The 14,317-nt window shown below is 34.8% G+C and overlaps 3 protein-coding genes across 4 annotated transcripts; 1 reads left to right on the top strand and 2 right to left on the bottom strand.

The window, feature by feature from the left end:
• The first annotated feature begins 2,653 nt into the window (after positions 1 to 2,653).
• On the top strand, positions 2,654 to 7,245 carry LOC104222382 (uncharacterized). The gene is made up of 5 exons (XM_009773618.2): positions 2,654 to 2,782; positions 6,103 to 6,175; positions 6,281 to 6,329; positions 6,583 to 6,706; positions 7,009 to 7,245. Exons 1-5 carry the CDS (start codon positions 2,780 to 2,782, stop codon positions 7,087 to 7,089), a joined length of 330 nt encoding a protein of 109 aa, XP_009771920.1. The 5' UTR covers positions 2,654 to 2,779; the 3' UTR covers positions 7,090 to 7,245.
• A 91-nt stretch (positions 7,246 to 7,336) lies between these two features.
• Positions 7,337 to 9,782, bottom strand: LOC104222360 (uncharacterized). Of its 2 annotated transcripts, XM_009773606.2 has the most exons (3): positions 9,264 to 9,782; positions 7,800 to 8,498; positions 7,337 to 7,706 (listed from the first exon to the last, which is right to left on the bottom strand). In XM_009773606.2, exons 2-3 carry the CDS (start codon positions 7,982 to 7,984, stop codon positions 7,424 to 7,426), a joined length of 468 nt encoding a protein of 155 aa, XP_009771908.1. In that variant the 5' UTR covers positions 7,985 to 8,498; positions 9,264 to 9,782; the 3' UTR covers positions 7,337 to 7,423. The 2 variants fall into 2 exon arrangements, with proteins under 2 accessions (XP_009771908.1, XP_009771903.1); XM_009773601.2 differs by having other exon boundaries at positions 7,337 to 8,498.
• On the bottom strand, positions 8,015 to 9,466 carry LOC138868088 (protein NRT1/ PTR FAMILY 5.6-like). The gene is made up of 2 exons (XM_070172573.1): positions 9,264 to 9,466; positions 8,015 to 8,498 (listed from the first exon to the last, which is right to left on the bottom strand). Exons 1-2 carry the CDS (start codon positions 9,464 to 9,466, stop codon positions 8,015 to 8,017), a joined length of 687 nt encoding a protein of 228 aa, XP_070028674.1.
• Positions 9,783 to 14,317: the final 4,535 nt, after the last annotated feature.

Raw genomic sequence — 14,317 nt, 5'->3', positions numbered from 1 at the left:
TGCATCTATTAGGACCATAAAATATCTAAACAACCCACTTGGTGAGTGAATAGGTTCACATATATCCCCATGTATACGCTCTAAAAAGGCAGGGGATTCAGTGCCAACCTTTATTGGTGATGGTCTAGTGATCATTTTACCTTGATAACAAGCATCACAAGAAAATTCATCATTTTTAAGAATCTTCAGGTTCTTTAATGGATGTCCACTTGAATTTTCAGTAATTCATATCATCATTATTGATCCAGGATGGCCCAAACGGCTATGCCAAAGCACAAAAGTATTTGAATTTGTAAACTTCTGGTTTACGATAGAGTGTGCTTCAATTGTACTAATTTTTGAATAGTATAAGCCAGAAGATAAAGTCGGTAACTTTTCTACAATGCATTTCTGGCCAGAAATTTTTTTTGTAATACAAAGATATTCCACATTCATTTCATCTATTATCTCAACGTGATACCCATTTCGGCGGATATCTATAAAATTCAACAAGTTTCTTCGGGACTTGGAGGAGAACAATGCATTATCTATAATAAGTTTTGTTCCCTTAGACAGAAATATTATGGCTCTTCCGGAGCCTTCAATCAAACTTATATTACCAGAAATTGTTGAAACATTTGCTTTTTCCTTATGCAAATAAGAAAAGTATTTCTGATCCTTGAATATGGCATGAGTTGTTCCACTATCAATAACACAAATATCTTCATGATTTGTCTTTGATCCAAACATAATTTGAGGATTATCCATATTCTTCAAAATGACATAAATAAAATATATTATAGTAAACATCATTATCAAAGCATAACTTTTATTTATGTACAATAATTACATAACCATACTATCTATTACAAACAACAAAAATTAAAATATTTATATTTCTACAAATTCACTACCGATTACATGACTTGTTTCTCCTTCTGGGAGTGCAAAGTAATCAGCTACATCCAAATGCATGAAGTCTAAATTATCTTCAAAAATAAAATTTGCTTCAACATTTTTCTCTATCTTCTTCAGGGAGGCTTGATAAAGCTCAACCAGGTGTTTTGGCGTACGACAGGTACGTGACCAATGCCCTTTTCCTCCACATCTGTAGCATGCATTTTCTATATTTGGTACTTGCACCGCTTCATGCTTTTTTTCCTTTATTTTCCACTGCTGGTGGTGAGGAGGATTCTTTAGTGCATTATTATTATTATCATGATTAGAGTTTCTTCCCCGACCACGGCCATGACCACGACTGGGGCCACGACCTCTTCCACGTTTAGCTTGGTGGAAGTTCGTCTCATTCACTTCAGGGAATGGACAAGAACCAATAGGTCGGCTTTCATGATTTTTCATTAATAGCCCATTATGTTGCTCTGCTATAAGAAGATGTGAGATAAGTTCAGAATACTTTTTAAATCCCATCTCTCGATATTGCTGCTGCAGGAGCATATTCGAGGCATGAAAAGTGGTGAAAGTTTTCTCCAACATATCATGATCAGTAATATTATCACCACATAACTTCAATTGGGAAATAATTCTGAACATAGCAGAATTATACTCACTGATAGATTTAAAATCTTGTAGCCTTAGATGAGTCCAATCATATCGTGCCTGTGGAAGAACGACCATCTTCAGGTGGTCATATCTATCTTTCAAATTATTCCACAGTATGACTGGATCTTTAACAGTAAAATATTCCATTTTCAGGCCCTCATCAAGGTGATAGCGTAGGAATATCATTGCTTTGGCACGGTCTTGGTTTTATGTCTGATTTTTGTCTTTGATGGTGTCTGCCAGACCCATCGCATCAAGATGAATTTCAGCATCAAGCACCCAAGATATGTAGCTTTTGCCCGATATATCCAGGGCTACAAATTCAAGTTTAGAAAGATTTGACATTATTTAGGAAAAGGAAGTTCGTACCTCATATACTTTCAAGATATTTGCTCGAGATGTCAGAGTCCCGTGTTGATAATGTGTTATAAAATAACGACCGTAAAGTAAAGACAAGTATAGAGAGAAACTGATATATTATTCGAATTCAAACTGATGTACATAATAAACTGAAATCTCTTCTATTTATAGAAGAAAGGAAGCTGCTACTGCAAACTGCTGTGTAAGCTGCTACTATGAGCTGCTACTATACCAGATATGGATAATCTTCTACTGAGAGCAATATTTATCCATAACGGAGTACTGAATGGATAAGCTCATTGTACGGTATGGATAATCTTCTACCGGGGATAATATTTATCTATAACGGAGTATCGAAAGGATAAGCTTATTATACCCGGTATGAATAATCTTCTACCGAGGGTAATGTTTATCCATAAACGGGTACCGAAGTGATAAGCTTCTTCAGGAAGCTTATTTCCAATAGAGTACTAAATAGATAAACATATTTACGGCGGATCCCATATGGACAAGCTTCTTTAGGAACCTTATTTACAACGTAGTACTAAATGAACATCCATAATATAATATATTTATAACAATATGTCTATTTTCCTATTTATACCTTCTTTTATTCCACTATTCATGAAAAGAAAAAATTATCATTTTTATTATATCCTCGTTTAAAACCGGGAAAACCCAATTCACTAATATTCGCCCGGCTCGGTTTAAATTAGCATGGCACTCCGGTTCAGATAACTCGATATCAATGGCCCCAACCTGTAAAGTAAAAGGTTCAAACACCACCCCTGATCTAAATTCTCTACCAAAAAAAGGGGGAAAACGAGTTTCACAATTGGAGTAGCTTGGAAATTGAAATCCCAGTGAAGAAAAATAGAAAATGGTGAGCTTCAATCTTTTCAGAAATGACATTGTTATTTAAAACTTAGAATTACCTCCGATCTCTGCTTCTTAATTCATAAAAATTACTTCTTTTTCACAGTAATAGTCAGTTAGCTATACTGAAGTTCTTTACCTGACTGGGAAGTAATAAAGATTCAGTTTTCTAGTTTTCTTATAAGGATTTAAGTTATATACACGGACAATGTAGTCAAATTTTACCCATCAATGTAATTTAACCAGTTATAGTAGGTTACTTACCATTTATACTAGGTTATCGATCAAATGCTTATTAATTAGAGTTACCTGCAGTCTTTTAAGTGACCTAATTGTGTAAAAAAGATTCAATTTGATAAGGATTTAAGTCATATATACGCCAAACAGTGTAGTAATTTTTACACCATCACTGTAATTTAACCTGCTATAGTAGGTTGGTTGGTTATCATTTATTATTGGTTACCAATCAATGATTTTTTTTATTAGAGTTACCTGCAATTACCTTTTATGTGACATGATTGTGTAAATCTTTTTTACACAGTTAGTGCATAGAACTTAAAGCCGACAGATGAATATATGTTTTTGTACCAAATTAATATCCATCATAATAGCGTGTGCTATGAGACTCTGCACCCACTTGCTTAAATTTGTGTTATTGTTCATGGTCAATGTGCATATTTGTATTCAAGACCAAAAAAGAAACTTTTATTGTTAAATGAGTGTCATTGATTTTAGGCTATGTTGCGGGCTCTCCAAATATGTTGCCGCACTTGGGTCAGGTCCTCCAACAATGTACTATTTTTTGGGGGATCCGACGCACACCCATCAACATTTTTAAAGAGTCCTAGCTACATAGATTTTAGGCAACAAATGGAAATGTTGCCTCAATTGGGACCATTTTCAAGGGCATTCTGATAAAGCGATAGGGAATGATCCAATGATGAAATTACATCACTGTAGTTTATGCGGAGTGAGTGCAGAAGTGCACCCAGAACTCCTATGGAACAATGGGAGCAGAAATTAATGAATTTAACCCTACATATTATTCGAGCTGCATTTGTTGCTGAAAAGGTAGATTTGCCTATGTTTGTATGTCAGATTGTCAATAGCACGATCACAGAGTGCCAATCGTGTAAGATCCATCATAACATATTTACACATTCTTTCCACCTTGCTTGGTGTTTTTCTTACGTTTGATTAGTGTTTTAACGCTAGTCAGCTGCTACTCTGGGATTCGGGTTATTCATTGAAGTCAGCTGCATGTTTAGTTGCACTTTTGCATACACAACTTGAGGTCTAAGATTGCATTGCTAGTCTGATACAGGAGCATTTGTGTTAATCAATACATATATATTTTTCTTTTCAAGAAAGATGATATACATTGCATTTTAGTTGGAATCCTCTGATCATCTGATGCTTGATACAGAAAAACTGCTCTTCATGATTACCAGTAATTCGGAATCAAGAATACTGGGCAGGAACTTACGCAGCCTATTCAGATTTTGCTTCCAATTTGCAACTGCATTGCGTTCCCATCATTTGTTAATGTTAACCGAATTAGGCTGAATTTGCCATTGTAAATATACTGATACATCTCATAAGCTAGCATATGAATTCTCCAGTGAGCAAATGGCCTGAAGATCAACAGTTCAGTAAATGTACTGAAAACTCTTTGATTTTTGCCAATTAAATCTAGAATTTTTTAGTTTGCATCTTCCAGTTATCAATCCCCGTGGAAGGAGAAGAAAAGAGAAAATTCTTGTTCGAATTGGTGATTAACAACATACAAGAGGGTTACTTAGGTAGGAGTTTTGAACTACATGAATAAGAAAGTAAACTAATTCTTTCCCCCAAGAGGGTGTCATAGCGGTCAAAGAGTTGGATTGACAACCTTAGAAATCAAGATTCGAATTCCGATGGAGGCGCCACCAGGTAAATTATTTCCATCTATTTAAACCTTGGTGAGCAGACTGATTTGTTCTCTATGCTGGTGAGAGGTTGCAAGCATCCGATGTTTTAGACGAGGTCCATGCAAGGTGGTTTGGACACTACCGTTATAAAAAATATTCACTAATTCTTGCGTTCCCTAATTATTACGACTTAATCATTAGGCATCCTACCAAATATTCTTAATGATTCCATTGACTTTCCTCTTAACTTTCAAAGCATCACCTCAAACTCAAGATGGTAGAACAATTGGATGTGCTAATCGATACTGATAAGTCAAGATATGGGGGAAAGTTACTTTGAAGGAGAAATTATTAGAATTTTTTTCAGTTTAGTTAGCTAAGGAGGTCAAAAGGAGTAATATTGGCTAATGTATGAGTTTGACAGGGCACTTTGCTCATTACAGAAGCATGTTTTTTGATACTGTGATATTTTGTCTAGAAAAATTGTCAAGGCCTTATATGACTGTTTTCTGAGTCATACTTAGTTTTGGAGCTTGATGATGCAAGCTGATTGTGTTAAAAACTTCCAAATATTCCTTGTGTATATATTAGCTTACTAAATGAGGTATAGTTTCTTTTCTTTTCTTTCTAATGACCGAGAAATTGACTGTTTCTATCTTCAAATCTCAGTAGATAATGGGCATGCCCTTCTACCCTTCTCCGTTTAAATGAGATAGAGTTCAACTGGCTAATTCCATTATAATTTTTCTGTTTCTCTGTTTTATGTTGCTTGTTTGCAAACGTAATCCTCACAAGTCTTCAAGGTAATGGCTTTAATTTATGTAGCTGTTCTTTGGTACTTTTGGGAAGCAACCATCCTCCATATAAAGGAGAGGTGGCATTATTATTATTTGTGGAAATTTGTCTCCAGACCTTTAGCCAATATTACCTAATATCTGGATCTTTCTGTTTACAGAATGAGAGAACAGGATTGCAATTTGCTACCAAACCTCAATATTACCTAATATCTGGTGTAAATCATATAATTAGTGTAATTTAGGAGACCTTGGCTAAAACAATAGCCTATCCAATTTGTAGAGGATTTTCATATTAAATAAACTCAAGTTCACCATTATGTAATTTAATTAACATCCTAGCATGATTATTCTAAGCCACTTATTTTATCAATTTTAGTAAATTTGACACTCTCCTCACCTCCGATCCCGAGATGCACAGATATGGCAGAAAACTCCAAAAGAGGATGAGGCCAATTTAGAATATCGGTGATTTAAACATCTTAAAGTAATTTTAAAAAAATCTGTTGGCTATCTATCCTTAAATTTCCTTGCTATCTGTTACCTTCTCTGCTTCGCGCCATTATCTCTTACAGATGCCTCATTTTCCTGTGTTGATTTTACCTACTTGGATTATTGAGCAGGAAAAGGAAGCAAAGAAAGAAGCTTTCAGAAAGTATCTGGAGGCCAGTGGAGTTCTTGACGCTCTAACCAAAGGTTCTGTCTTACTTCCTAAATTAGTGTCGATAGTCATCATTCTTTTTTGGTTAATTTTTCTCTGAAACAGTTCATCTCATTTTGTGTGTTTTCCTGTCATTCTAGTCCTTGTCGCACTGTACGAACAGAATGACAAACCTTCTTCTGCTCTTGAGTAAGTATTCTTTAGAAACCACCAAACTCATTCTATAGATGATTAACAACATCGCTTGTGACTATAATGGTGGGGTTGGTTGAAAAGCTTATCACATCATGGTTTCATCTCAAAATAACACATGCATGTGAAAAGGCTCAAAGCTTTTGCTTAAATTTGTTCGTGTCATCTCATGGTTGTGCTGATTATTCTTTTTTGATCCTTCTCTTTAGAGAACTTATATGAAATAATCATTTGGTTTCTGATCTCTCAGATTTGTCCAGCAAAAGTTAGGTGGTCCAACGGTGTCCGAATATGAAAAGCTACAAGCTGAGTTATCAGATTTGCAAATCAGATATGATGAACTTCTAAAAGAGCACCAAGAAAAATGCAGGGAGGTATGACCAACCTAGTTCACTGTAGTTTCTTAAGCTGTGCAGATGATTGTTTTTGTTGTGGCAGCTTTTTCTTTTCCGTTATTCTTCCCTCTCTCTTCTTTTTTTCCTTCTGGTAATCCTTGTGTGGCCAATTGAATATCTTTCATATCAATTAGTTACCCTCCCTGTGTCTATTTATTGTTTTGGTTATGAAGACAGTAATGCCATTATCAAGTTGAAGTCTGATAATGTGTGGTAATACCTCACAAAAATTCAGTGTTTTCTTCATTATGGAACAAACTTGGTGTTATCTTCTATTGCAGTTAGAGGAATCGAAACACACACAAGTAGAAGCATCAACTAAGGAGCCTAACGTCGAAAATGCTCATGAAGAAGAACTCTAAGAGTACAGTCGAATGTAGTAAAGAGTTTAAAAATGCACAATTCTTTTGAATACTGGAGCTGTTGTATCTCATTTGTTTATGAGAGTTTGTTCTGTAGTTTCTTTCAAATTCCATATTAACAAATTCATAACATATTCAAAAATCATAGTTCAAATATGCTCGTCAGTTGAGGTATTACATACATAGATCCTCATTAAAATTTGAGAAACTAAACTACAAATCATTCCACAAAATGGGTGAACATTTAGAACAAGTGTTTGTTTCAAAGATCCAAATTGAAGTTTTAGTGACCCATGGGCTAGCTCTTTGACTTTAGCTCGTGTTTTGTAACATATCAATTATTGGTAGATGGAGTCAAGCTAGAATTCTCACTTGTCAAGATTTCTATGATACCGTCTTCTAATTCTTGACCAATGTCAAAGCCAGAATTCTCCTTTGTCAAGACTTCCATGACAGCATCTTCTAATTCTTGAGCAATGTCAAAGTCAGTGTTCTCTTTTGTCAAGACTTCTATGACAGCATCTTCTAATTCTTGAGCAATGTCAAAGTCAGTGTTCTCATTTGTCAAGACTTCTACAATACCATCTTCTAATTCTTGAGCAGCATCATTGTTATCGCTGTCAAAATATGGCTGTCTCAAATACCAACAGCATAGAAACCAACAGAAAAGAAAGTTAAGGAAGGCAGGAATCATTAAGATAGCATAGTACTTGTCCAAGCGACTTGTGTTCACGTCTTCCTCAAACCAAGATCTAAAAATAAGGATGAAGATCACACTGACGAATTTGCCAATGCCAGTGAAGAATTCGCTGAACTCTGGTTCATGCCCTTTCATTGACTCACAAACTTGAGTTTCAAAGATATCTTGGAGCCCACTCGATGAAAGTCCATCCATGAGGCCAACCAAGACGAACTGAGGTATTAATCAAAAAACACTCATTTCATTAACGTTAAACTCTACATTATCCTCGTCCACCCTTATCTCCATATCATCATGTCTGTATTTTTCGACCCGCCAAGCAACTAGGCAACAAAGAAAAGAGCATAACATTCCAAATGTAGTTCTGCATAGTGGAGGACGTCGTGTACTTCCTACGGCGCTCTTGAGCAATTCACATATGTGTGATACAACGAAACTTGTGAAGGTTTTGATAATAACAAATATTACTAGTGGGACATGAGATTTCTTTCCAAGATGGTCATCCATGACATTAGCTTGTTCGTAAAAGAAAGTATTCGCTGTAGCTCCTACGAGACTGTATACAAAGAAAGTTGACCAAAGAGGAAACATACTCATCAAGCGCTTCACATCCTTAACTTTTGCTACCTCAACAAGTCTGCCTGCATTTTCAGCTTGCTCTATTGATACTAGAGGCGATGGTTCCAAAATGGCAGCTTTGTCTAACCATCTGCAATTTAGATAATATGTGGTTAGCTTAGGTACTGTTTAGTGTGAGACTTAAATTAACTACTCTTTCTGTTTCATTTGTTTGACTGGTGACAAAGTTTAAAAAAGAAAAAAATGAATACTTTTAAAACTTGTAATCTATTATAAATAGTATTTTATTTTTGGTGAATGTCTACCTTTTAAAGAGATTTTAGATTGTGGCTTGGTCACTTTTTCCCCTATAAATAGAGGGTTCTATTCATCCTAAATCAATAAAAATTCTCTCTACATTTCTCTGCAATACTTATACTCTTTTTCTTCTTTTATTGATTTATAACATAATCTAAACATTCCACAACATTTGTGTGGCTATAAAATTTTAAAACACTATTGGTATATGCTTCTAATACTCCCTCCGGTCCAAAATAAGTGATTTTTTAGCTTTTTTTTTGTGGTCCAAAATAAGTGATTTTTCCAGATTTCAAGAATGAATTAATTATTTTTTTCCTACATTGCCCTTAGAGTAATTAATGTTGGAGTATGTGTTAGGAGTGTTTATGTGAAGAGATAGTAAATGTTAATATGGTCAATTTCATTGCTAATTAATGTTAAAAGGTGAATTCCTTAATATGTGTGAAAACAACCAGAAAATTACTTATTTTGGACCGGAGGGAGTACTATTTCTACTTGAATAGTATCTTATAAAGCAAATAAAAAAATTTAATTTTTTAACGGAGGGAATTCAGGGATTAAAGTAGCAGATAGGGAGAGTAGGCATATATGGGACCTGAGGAGTGCAATATTAGGAAGAATCTCTGTGTCACTTGTGTTATTCCTGAACAACTGACTTGGAGAAACTGGGTAATCAAGATGAATCTTTGATAGTGCCGCTTTAACAACCTTGAAACAATCAAGAATGGGGCTAGGAGAAGGTTTCTTGCGTTCATAAAATGGGATGCCTAAAAAGAATAGAGAAAATCCTGCTACCATTGCGATTGTACATATCTTTGCAAGCACCTCCCACTCTGTATTTGAGAGCCTACAGTTGCTATAATTATACCCAAAATCCAACAAACTCTCCAAATAATTTTTCGACGTGTCTCTATAAGTTTTTCATTCTCTTCGTTTGTTTCTTCGTTAGATCTCCATAGTTGATCAGCTAGAAATGCTTTCAAAATGACATCTCGCCCAGCTTTACCAAGAGTTAACAACGCCAGCGCCCCAAACAACATTAATACTTAGCCCGCGAGACCCATACCATAGCATCCCCAATCCCTGTCCAAAGAATAAAAAGATTTTGCTCAAAGAAAACTTTATGGAAACACAAGCATTCATTTAGATTTTATTTTTGTTTCTTGCAAGTAGTTGCAATCATACACAACATGAGCACATTTTAGTCTAAACATGACTTTCATGTCTGGTTCAAATTGAGGAATGCGAAATGAGAGACAAAAATTATTCTATTTCGAATAGTAAAAGGACAAAATTGACCCTTTATTATATGACATGGTGTTAGTGGGGAGAGGCAAAAGTGAGCTACAATTTTGGGTGAAAAAATGAAATAGATGACAACATTGTGCTATTTCAAATAGTTTATGGGCAAGATTGCCCTTTTCCGTTTAGCTTATCAGGCTACTAATGCTACATACAGTATTATCAGTTAAAGTATATACTAGGGGTGTACAAAGGAAACGGACAAACCGCACCAAACCGATAATCCGAGTTAAACCAAGAAAAAACCCCGACTATGGTTTAGTTTGATTTGGTATGATGTTACAAAAAAAACCCGACCATAATTGGTTTGGTTTGGTTTTAACTAAAAAAAGTCAAATCGAAACCAATTCAACCCGACATTACATGTATATAAGTTTTAAAAATATTTTATACATAAAAATAATTATTGTAATGTAATTTATAAATATTTTTTAAACTCTTTAATAGTTCTCTCTTTTAATGTATTATTTCAAGTTTGGACTTAGAATTTTTGAATGGTCAAATATATTTTATAACGCATAAAAGTTAGTAACTCAAATAAAGTCCAAAGCAAAATCAAATCAATATTAATGCTAGTAAAAAACATTCAATTCAATACTAGGAATGACAATAGTATTGGATATTTATTTTTTTAGTTTTGCTTTGGCTTAGATAGTGAAAATGCATAACTTACTTTTAATATTATTTAGTCATGTAATTAATACTTAGTACTTATTAGTCGTACTTATTTTAACATGACTTAATACTTTTAGATTATGTTTATGTTTATTACGGCTTATTAATTAGCAATATTTATCTTATGCGATTTGTTGAGTATTTTAGTATAATCATGACTCATCTTATATTATTTTATTGGGTAATATCTTATATAGTTTTACTCCTACTAGGACCTAAGAAATATTAGAGCAAAAATTATAAATTTTATGCTATGAAGATTTTGTCCGAAAAAAATTGAAAAATCCGAGAAAAACCGCGATTGAAAACCCTACTTTTGTTGGTTTGGTTTGGTTAATAGATTTAAAAATTTGAGACAATTGGTTTTGTTTGGTAATTGAAAAATCGGAACCAATCCGGCCTATGTACACCTCTAGTATATACTGGAGATTTTTCTCTCAGTTTTCTGTACTTTTGAATTAAACTATTCGTTTTTTGAAACAAATTCAGGGAAATCTCAGAAGATCTCACACTATTACACTACTAGAAATTGGCGAAAAACCGTCCAAATCATACCAACCGAAGTTGAACCGTCCAAAGCATACCGATTGAAGTCGGTCGGAAGAAAAAATGACTGAAATCGATCGGAAATTGGAATTATCGGTCGTAAAAGTCAAAGGAACAATTCAAAATGTTGTTACCGACCAACATTGGTCGGTAATTTTGGGTCCCAAAATATCCAAAAATTACCTTTGCTGACTTGTTTGAAGATACTGGCCGACGTCAGTCGGAAAACTAGTCAATCTTTGACCAATCCTTGGTCAGACTTACTTGCGTCGTTTAAAAAAAATTCCAAAATGCCGACCGATATCGATCGATATTTTTAATTTACTTTTTCCCGCCTACTGTCTGTTATTTTTTTCCATAACAAAATTAATTTTAAAAAAATAATGAAATTACTGACCATTGTCGGTTGGTATTAGTGGTCAAACATGGTCAGCCTTTTATATATTATTGTTATTTACAATCTACATATATTTAACATCCTAAATTATAATATTATATTATATATTCTAAGCTATAATATATATATATATATATATATATATATATATAAGACACACACACACACCTCTATCGTGGGATTTTGATCAAGTATATATTGTTGTTGCTACAACTTAAGTTTTAATATAGCACTACATCTTATAGCACTATATATTTTGTTTTTAAATGTGTTCTAGCGTGTTGGATGTCGATACTTAGACTCGATCGCTCATACATTAAAACTCAATATTTAATTTACTGAGGCCGCCATTATGCCTAAATGTCTTGCCAGCTAAAGCCAAGAATGATGCATGTTCTAGGTTAAATAAAGTGATAAAAAACATATCCTAGGTTAATCGAATATAATTGAATTTTTAATTGATCCATTGATCAAGTATCCGAGCAAACTACTAATCAGGTGATCGAGAATAAAACATTCGAGCGTGCCATACACTAGAGCATCTAAGTGTAAATAACTTAGATGACACTACATTATGTGAGTGCCTTACTGAAATGACCCGGCCGGTAAATGACTCCGGAATGAGATTTTGATGGTTCCAATAGATTCATTTGGTGATTTTTGACTTAGGCGTGCGTCCGGATTTGGATTTGGAGGTCCGTAGGGTAATTTGAAGCATTTCAGTGAAAATTAAAAAATTGAAGTTTTAGAAGGTTGGGAGGTTTGACCGAGAGTTGACTTTAAAGATATGGGGGTCGGAATGCGATTCTGAGAGTTGGATTAGCCCCGTTATGTCATTTGGGACTTGTATGCAAAATTTGACGTCATTCCGGGTTGATTTGTTATGTTTCGGCACGAGTTTTAGAAGTTGAAAGATTTGAAGGTTCACAAGTTCGATTCTTGGTGCGATTCGTAGTTTCAACATTGTTTGATATGATTTGAGACCTCTAGCAGGTCCGTGTTAGGTTATGAAACTTGTTGGCATGTTTCGACGAGATCCTGGGGCCCTCGGGTGTGTTTCAGATGGGCTACGAGCCATTTCTCTATGTCGTTGGACTGCTATTTTGTAGCTATCTGGTTTTTCTTAATCAAGTTCGCGTCAATTCCTCCACATTTGCGTAGTGTAATTTTGGAGGAAGGAATATTTGTTCTTCGCGTTCGTATGCGACTGCCCGCGATTGCGTAAGTGTGTATCCCCCTTCAATGTGTTCGCGTTTACCAATCCGCGTTTGTGTAAAATAGCTCAGCAGCTGGTCCCTTTTCGCGATCACATTCTCTGTTTTGCGATCGCGTAATACACTTCTTGGGGAATCCATGCTTTCCTTCTTCGCGATCGTATGTACCTATTCGCGATCGCGTAGTACAAATTTTGGCAATGGACCTTTCCTTCTTCGCGATCGCAGTTCTTCTTCTGTGATCGCGTTGTGTAAATACCTGGGCAGAATATACAAGTACTCTATTTCGAGGGTTAGCCATTTTTATCATTGTGGAGTTGTAGAGCTCGGTTTTGAGCGATTCTTCGTGGGTTTTTCAAGAAAATCATTGAGTAATTGTTTTTCACCCGAAATTTATTATATTCCATGATTCTATCTTTATTTTTTATCTCATAGTTAGTGATTTGAGTTGAGGAAAAATTGGGATTTTTGAAGAAACCTTTCAAAATGTAAAATGATGATTTGAGGGACGAATTGGTATCGGAATTTGATAATTTTGGTATAGTTGAACTCGTATCAGAATGAGTGTTCGGATTTCGTGAATTTTATCGGGTTCCGAGGTGCGGGCCCGAGGATTGACTTTTGGAACACTTTTTAGTTTTTGTTAAAGCTTGAAGCTATATTATCCGGAATTGTTTCTTATGAGTTTTATTTATGATTTGAAGTTATTTTGGCTAGATTTGAGCCGTTCGGAGGTTGTTTCACTTGAGAGGACCATTTTAGAGTATCAATCTAGCTTCTTTGAGGTAAGTATCTTGCTTAACTTTTTGTGGGGGAACTACCCCTTAGGATTTGAATCTTTAATGCTAATTGTGCCATGTGAAGTCAGTGTACGCGAGGTGACGAGTACATGCTCGGGCTTATTTGCAGAAAGTTAACCTTTTAGAGTTCTTGGATCCTTATGTTCATTTGATATGAAGTTGTTTTGTTATGCTAAATGCCCCATTTGCTAGTTTTACCTCTACATATCTTAATTAGAATTAATTGCTTCATGTTCCACTCTTATTACCTATTCGACCCCTGTGTGCCTTAACTGAAGTTATTGCCTCTTCAACTGCCATGATATCGTTCCCTAATTGTTCATCCTTAATTGAAATTATCATTATTTCTTTTGTAATTATCTATCCTTAATTGAGGTTTATGATTTTTCCGTTGCTTATCCTTAACTGAATTTGTTGTATCATTTTCGTAATTGCTCAACCCCAAATGAAGTCTAGTTATCCTTTATCATAGTTGACTTATCCTTATTTGGGATTATTGACTTATGTTACCTCCCTTGTTGTTGAATTGTACTTTTATGGAATCATTTGTTATGTATTATTTCTCCCTTGTTGAGCTATTCTTATTGAGACTAGTATTCTCTATTTTGTTTATTCTTTGTGAGCTCGTTCTACCGCTTCTTTATGTTCTAAAGCTCTTAGGTTGATTTACTTGTTGTATTTTCGTGTATTGTTGTGGTTGTTGATGTGGTACTCA

Source organism: Nicotiana sylvestris, chromosome 4 (assembly GCF_000393655.2).
Source record: "Nicotiana sylvestris chromosome 4, ASM39365v2, whole genome shotgun sequence".
Classification (NCBI taxonomy): Eukaryota; Viridiplantae; Streptophyta; class Magnoliopsida; order Solanales; family Solanaceae; genus Nicotiana; species Nicotiana sylvestris.
This window is presented reverse-complemented; position numbering and strand designations above follow the sequence as displayed.